The sequence below is a fragment of the Dysidea avara genome, chromosome 6 (genome assembly GCF_963678975.1).
Source record: "Dysidea avara chromosome 6, odDysAvar1.4, whole genome shotgun sequence".
Taxonomy (NCBI): Eukaryota; Metazoa; Porifera; class Demospongiae; order Dictyoceratida; family Dysideidae; genus Dysidea; species Dysidea avara.
Window position 1 is genome coordinate 13,435,931 of NC_089277.1, and position 7,842 is coordinate 13,443,772.

At 41.5% G+C, this 7,842-nt stretch overlaps 1 protein-coding gene across 1 annotated transcript; it reads right to left on the reverse strand.

The window, feature by feature from the left end:
- Window positions 1-246: 246 nt before the first annotated feature.
- On the reverse strand, window positions 247-3,562 carry LOC136259266 (uncharacterized). The gene is made up of 5 exons (XM_066052753.1): window positions 2,601-3,562; window positions 1,118-2,103; window positions 943-1,037; window positions 657-880; window positions 247-604 (listed from the first exon to the last, which is right to left on the reverse strand). Exons 1-5 carry the CDS (start codon window positions 3,560-3,562, stop codon window positions 247-249), a joined length of 2,625 nt encoding a protein of 874 aa, XP_065908825.1.
- Window positions 3,563-7,842: the final 4,280 nt, after the last annotated feature.

Consider the following 7,842-nt stretch of genomic DNA (forward strand, 5'->3'; position numbering starts at 1 on the left):
GATAACGATGGCGAGAGAAGCAATACAGCAACGTGTTAACAAGTGATCGTTAATTGGACTCTAATTACAACTAACCACGCATGCGCAAATAGTACACTGTAACACACCCCCTACAAAGCTCTCCCCTTAGCAGCTTACAACCACAACTACAAAAGCAAGGGTGTAAAACTAGTTACAGTGTGCAAAAGTGAAAAACTGAGTGTTCAAATAGCCTAAAATCACAAATAATGTACAAGTATGATATAGTCACATAGCTCTAGACAAGGCATCAGCCACAACATTGTTCTTCCCTTTGACATGACGAATCTCTAACTGGAACTTTTGAAGGAACAAACTCCAACGTAACAACTTCTGATTACGATCTTTCATTTGCTGGATGTAGTCGGTAAAAACCAGCACAGGTGCTACTGTCGAGCTTAAGTAGACCTCAAAGTGTTGAAGGGAGAGGATCAGGGCCAAAGTTTCCTTTTCACTTGTACAGTAGTTACGTTGGTGACAATTGAACTTCCTTGAAAAGAAACAGATGGGGTGATCTTGACCTTCTACATCTTCCTGCAACAACACTGCTCCCAATCCAATGTCACTAGCATCCACATAGATTGAACTGTTTGTCAAAATCAGGGGCCAATAAAACAGGCTCTGAACGTAAATTCAACTTGATTCTCTCAAAAGCATCTTGACACCTGTCTGTCCAAACAAAGTTCACTCCAGCCTTCAGAAGTGCAGTCAAAGGTTCAGCAATCGATGAGAAATGATGACAAAATTTCCGGTAATAACCAGCCATCCCCAGAAACCTCATTAAGTCTTTCTTATTAGCAGGTACTGGAAATCTGGTAATAGCTTCAATCTTAGTAGACACTGGGGCAACCTGACCTTTGTCCTACAACATGACACAGAAATGTTACTTTAGCATGACAAAATTAAATTGACAGTTAACTTTGCCTTCTGCAACCGATGGAGAAAACTACGTAATTGATCAACGTGCTGCTCCCAAGAATGGCTGAACACCATGACATCTAGATAAGCTGCACAACCATCTAGACCAGATATAACATGATTAATCATTCGTTGGAAGGTTGCTGGTGTGTTTTGCATTCCGAAGGGCATAACTGTATACTGGTACAAGCCATCAGACGTTGCGAAAGCAGATATATTGCCTTAGCTCGCTCACTTAGCGGAACTTGCCAGTATCCCTTGAGCAAATCAAATTTGCTCACAAATTGTGAACTGCCAATCCGATCGATGCAGTCCTCAATCCTCGGCAAAGGAAAACAATCAGATTTAGTCACATTGTTAGCTTTCCTAAAGTCAGTACAGAATCTCCAAGTCCCATCAGCCTTAGGTACTAACACACATGGGGAGCTCCATGGACTTTGGCTAGGCTCCACGATTCCATGCTCCATCATGTATGCCATCTCCTTACGTATGTAGTCACGTTTAACAGGGTTCACACGATAGGGGTGCTGTTTGATAGGCACCGCTTCACCCACATCCACAGCATGTACAGCTGCTGTGGTTATTCCTGGGGCATCGGGGAAAATTGCCATAAACTCATGTAAGAGGGACTCTATCTGTGTCTTCTCTGGAGGTGACAGGTGTTTCAACTTCTCATCCAGGTTAGTCAGTATCTCAGAGTTACTCAACCTCATCACCTCTCCATTGGTGTCGGGCTCTACCACTTGCTCCTGCTGAATTACTGTAGTTAATGCTGTAGGCTTCTCCTCTAAATCAGATTGACAATGGTAGCGTTTCAGCATATTAATGTGGCAGAGACGCCTGGATTTCCTCCTTTCTGGAGTACTAATAATATAGCTAACATCATTACTCTTCTCCAACACAGTGTAGGGACCACAGTATCTGGCTTCCAGTGGACTACCATGTACAGGTAACAATGCCAGCACACAATCACCAGGCTGAAAAGATCGTTCCCTTGCTTTCTGGTCGTACCAGGTTTTCATACCAGTCTGAGCAATCTTCAGGTTTTCCTGAGCAAACTTATTCGCCTTATGTAGTCTATAACGAACATCACAAGTGTGACTAAGAACACTCTCATGTTGGTGTTCCTCCTTCAACAACGTCTCTTTCAGTAACTTCAAAGGACCCCTGGGAGAGTATGTCCAAAGACCAACTCAAAAGGACTAAATCCTAAAGATATTTATACGGATTCTCTCACCGCAAATAACAAGAGGGGAATTCCTTCATCCCAATCTTTTCCTTCTTGCTCTAATCATAGACTTCAGAGTCTGGTGGAATCTTTCCTGGGCTCCATGAGATTGAGGGTGATAAGCTGACGATGTCAGCTGGCTAATACCTAACTGGAACATCACCTCCTGAAAATGTCCGGACATGAAATTGGAGCCTTGGTCCGATTGCACAGCACGGGGGAGACCAAAGAGCGTAAAAAAATTGACTAGTGCCCTCACAATCTGGGGGGTCTTAATATTTCGCAGTGGAATTGCCTCTGGAAACCTAGTAGAGCCACACATAATAGTTAGGAGATATTGGTTACCTTTCTTAGTCTTTGGGAGAGGACCCACACAATCTATGATCACATGAGAGAAGGGTTCCTTAGCTACTGGAATTGGCTTCAGTGGGGCAACCTTGGGTTTCTGGTTGGCCTTCCTACCACTTGACAGGTGTGGCAGCTCTTACAAAACTTCTTAACATCTCTACTTATGCCTGGCGAGTAAAAATGATTGAGAACCCGGCGATGTGTTTTATTCACTCCCAAATGACCAGCCATGGGCGTGTCATGAGCCAGACTCAATACAGTACTACGATATTTCTGGGGTACCACAATCTGATAAATCACACTCCACGCATGTGAGGCTGGTACCGTGGGAGGCCTCCATTTCCTCATAAGCACACCATCCTTCATAAAGTAACCCCTGGGTACAGTATCTACTTCGTGCTCATTGAGTGCATACTGGCAAGGTTGCTGTATTTCTGGATCATCAGACTGCTCCCGCAAAACCTCTTGGTGTGTAAAGGTAAGCGGGGACACATCTTCTGTACTTGCCTGATTAACAGGTTGCTTCTCAACATTACAGGAATGTTCATCATCTACCACGTTTTCTTCAACAGTGGAGAATTCACCATGTGAGTTATCACCGTCTGCTTCATTCGCTTGCCTTTTAGCCATAGCTCTAGTAACTACTCCCACAGACATGGAAGAGATAGTCATTGTATCAGTGGCAGTCACTCGTTGGCCAGCTAAGTCATTACCTAGGATCACAGATATGCCTCTTACAGGGAGAGAAGGTCTGACTCCCACAATAACAGGACCATCTACCAGATTACACTTTAAGTGAACACTATGTAATGGTACACTCACGTGACCCAGCTCCACTCCTTGTAAGGTTACTTCCTGTCCTACAGCAGAATCATCAGAAAAAGGCAAGGTACTTTCTAAAATCAATGACTGGACTGCTCCAGTGTCCCTGAGAATTGTAATTGGGATACTCTCTCCTGAACCTAGCAATGCTACCACACCAGATGAAATAAATGGAGCATATTCCTTAGGAATTGCTGTATCAACATTGGCTGGTGATGCTACAGTCATTGGTTTAGCATGCTTCCTCTGCAAGGCCTTACACTCAGCCTTAATGTGCCCACGACGCTTACAATATTAGCACACTGGGCCAGTTGGCAAACCAGGCTGGTTGTCTGGAGTGACTGTACTTCCTTTAGCATTTAACATTTTAGGTGATGGATTGTCTGACGGCAGCTTTTGGTCCACAACTGCAGGTACTCGCCCTGTATTGTCTCCAGATGTTGGCGGCACTCTCTTAAAGGTACTCTTGTGCATTAGGGCATAATCATCTGCCCAGACGGCTGCTTGGTGTAAATCATCAGCTTTCCTCTCATCTAGATGTGTTTTGATGTCAGAGGGTAGACAGTTCTTAAATTCCTCTAGCAACATTAACTGACGAAGCTTGGGAAACTCTTGATTAACATCTTTGGAACTACACCAACAATCAAAAAGGTTTTCCTTGTACCTAGCAAACTCCACATAGGTTGGCTGCTCTCCTTTGCAACACCCACGAAATTGATGGCGATAAGCCTCAGGAATCAGCTCATAAGCCTTCAGGATAGCTCCTTTGACCACCTCATAATCTGAACTTTGGTCTACCGACAGAGCAGAATAAACCTCACGAGCCTTACCAATTAAGGTACTTTGGAGAAGAAGAGTCCAGACTTCCTTGGGCCATTCTAAACTGGATGCCACCTTTTCAAAGTGAAGAAAGTACTTATCTACTTCAGAGTCCTGGAAGGGAGGCACGAATCGAATATGTTTGCTCATGTTAAACTTTTCTTATTTTCCAGTGGTGCTATAGCACTAGCCCCTGCTAATTCTAGTTCTTTAATTTTCAATCGAATGGACAATTCACGTTCTTTCAACTCTAATTCCTTTATTCTCAGCTGGCTCTCACGCTCCCGTTCCCTTTCTTGATATTCTAGCCTTTTCAACTCCAGATCAGTGGGTGTGTCCTCCTCTTCTTCTGAGACAATTTCTTCCTCTACCAAATACTTAGTTATGATTTTTCTAATGTCTGCTTTACGAGATCCAGAAGGGATTTCTAATTTGTAGTGAGTGGCCAATGATACAAGTTCAGTTTTCTTTAATGACGTGAGGGTAGCCAATCGAGGGCTCGCTGTAAAATCCTCGACTTGAAAAGACATAGTAACCACGAGGTAGCTCACGATCACAACGATCAATAACAATATCTCAAATAACTTAAACAAATTGTTCCAAATGTTGCTCACTGCACGAAGCTTCTCTATCACCAGACGAGGAACGATGTATCCTAGTGAGTGCAACAACAACAGAAATCGCCAACACATAAGTATCACCTAATCGGGTACCATTAAACCCGGTACCAAGGAATTTGAGTTTGTGTGGAATTAATCTTCGGCAAGATCGGTAGCCTTCCTTCACTGCTACAAACGAAGACAAAAGTTGTAGCAAATCACAGCGGCGTCGGCTCCCGGACAAGCCCCCAATTGTTAGGTGACAACGATGGCGAGAGAAGCAATACAGCAACGTGTTAACAAGTGATCGTTAATTGGACTCTAATTACAACTAACCACGCATGCGCAAATAGTACACTGTAACACAATAAACAGTCCAGTCTCTGTTTTTCTGTAGCTAGTCTCAACAAAATCTTCCAGCTATCAATAAAACTTCTTGTAGAGTTCAGCAGCAACCTTTACAGAGTCTTTTAGCAGAAAGAAAAAGTGTTATAGAACTGCCCTATTTATATCATAACAAAAGATAACCTTCAAAAAGGCAACACTGGAAAATATCTGAATAATAAACAGTGACTTATGAAATAATAAACAGTAACTGTTAAGAAACAGTAAACAGTAACTTGTCATTTGTAAGAGTAGACTAAACCTTTTCTCCATTTTCTCCCCTTCATTATCATGATCCACATGATAATTAATTTATAAAAATCAGCTAGCTCAATAATTGTAAATCTGTAAATAAAATAATGAATCTACAATAGCTCCTTACGCCTTGGTACATTATCAGATAGAGCTGTCCAGTTCCAGCGGACACAGCTTTACTATAGGTCTAATTAATTATTTGTTTCCTACTTGTAATTTGACAGAGCGAACTCGTCCATCTTTACCCGGATATGTGTCTATCACTCTTCCCATTTGCCAATATGCTCTTTGATTCTCAGGTGAAACTATCAATACAACATCATCAACTTGAAGGTTTTCCCTTTCCTTGTACCATTTCTTCCTTGTGCTCAAGCTGGGTACCCATTCAGTCATCCATCGATGCCAAAAATGCCTTGTCAGTTCCTGAATTCTTCTCCATCTTTTCTCGAGGTCATAACCTTCTTGCATATCTATTTCCGGTGCAAATCTTCCTCCTACCTGACCATATAAAAAATGATTTGGTGTCAAGGGTACATCATCCTCAGGATCTGCAGTCTGGTATGAATAAATACTCTGTTTCAGTGAATTCCATGAGTAACTCCTCGTCTGTGATGTCTGCATTACCTAAAATAGCTAGTATGGCTCTTTTAGCAGCCATGATCATAGTTTCAACACATCACCAAAATGAGGTGCATTTGGTGGGTTGAAAGTCCATTTTACTCCTTTGTTCACGAAATTCTCTTTTAGTTTACTGTTTTCTGTCATTTGTCTAGTCAGTTTACGCAATTCTTCATTTACTCCTACAAAGTTGGTCCCATTATCGGATATCATCTCTTCTGGGAGACCATGATGATTAGACATTCTGCAAAATGCTCTTATGAAAGAGTCAGTATCAAGACCATACGCCACCTCCAAATTTACACAAGACAATTAAGTAAAGAGACACAGGTAACATTTCTGTCTAGGTTTACCCCTTCCTTGCTTGGTTAAAAGGGGCCTCCAAAGTACACTGCAGCTCTTGTGAAACTTCTAAGTGATAACTTCAAACGATTTGCTGGCAATGGTACCATAATCTGCTGAGCATTCTTTGCCTTTCTTCGCTTACAAGTAGCACATTCCTTCTCCCATTCAATTATTTCTTCACGAGCAGCTATGATCCAATACTTGGTAGACAGCAAAGACAATGTTTGATTTGTTCCTGAGTTGTGGTGCCCTTTCTCATGATAATGTTTTACAACAAGTTTTGTGACCCAGTGTTTTCGTGGCAACAATATAGGGTGTCTAACATCATATGGTATAAATTCTGCATACTGTAATCTGGTATCCAATCTCATAATTCCATCCTCATCTATCTTTGGGCACAAACCAAGTATTTTACTGTGTGGTGAAAGCTTCTTTCCTTTTTGTGAAGCAAAATATTCCTCATAGAATACTTTCCTTTGAACATCTCTGATTATGTACTTTTCGGTGTCTCTCAACTCATTCAAAGTAAGTTCACCTTTTGCTCTATGCTCTTCACCTTCCAGACTGTTACCAATAAACCTATTTACCCATGAATGGACTCTCACTAATCTAACACAACTTAAGAAATGCTTTGGGTCAAGTCTCCATATAGAATTTTCTTCATCAAATGTTATATTAGTTGTCACAAAACTTTCTTCTTCTCTAACATACTTCTTTCTTACTTCTTTAACAACATGCAGGCTTACACACTTTATTGACTGGCCACTGTGTTTCTGCACATTGTAAATACTCAGGTCCAGTCCTCAGTTCAATCAATTTGGAAATTCGTAAGCTAATCAGCTGGATTAGCATTAGTTGGAACATGTCTCCACTGTTCTGGATCAGAAGAGGACTGAATATCCCAGAAACAAATGGCTTATACATCCTACCATAACCTCTTATCCACCAGAGAACATCTACACTGTCTGACCAGAATATCATTTGTCTTTGAGTGACTGACAATACTCTTGCCACTGACTGGGCTAGGCCGCTTCCCAGATGAGCTCCCATCAACTCTAATCTTGGAATAGAAACAGCCTTTACAGGATAAACCTTTGTTTTAGCTGCAGCCAAGATTCAGATATACTCTTATCATCATATTCTATTCTAACATATACAACTGCTCCGTAGGCATTCTCTGAGGCATCCACAAAAGTATGTAAACAAATTGATTTGACTATACCTCTCTTTTGTAGGCTTCTAGGAATTCTTATCTTTCAAGATCTTTCAATTCATCAAACCATGCCTTTGCCTTTGAATTTATCTCATCTGGCCACGCCTTTGCCTTTGAATTTATCTCATCTGGAAGACAATTATCCCATTCCACTCCAGCAATCCATATCTCTTGCATCAATACCTTAGCTCTGATTGTAAAAGGTGACAAAAAACCCAATGGATCAAACAAGGTAGCAATATTTTTTAAAAGGCTTCATTTAGTAAATCTCTCTT

Coding starts and splice junctions, on each gene's coding strand:
- LOC136259266 (XM_066052753.1), bottom strand. CDS start 3,562: ATGACTGTAGCATCACCAGCCAATGTTGATACAGCAATTCCTAAGGAA. Junction 2,104..2,600: donor AGGCCAACCAGAAACCCAAG/GTTGCCCCACTG, acceptor ATACTCTCCCAG/GGGTCCTTTGAAGTTACTGA. Junction 881..942: donor TTCTCCATCGGTTGCAGAAG/GCAAAGTTAACT, acceptor GTCATGTTGTAG/GACAAAGGTCAGGTTGCCCC.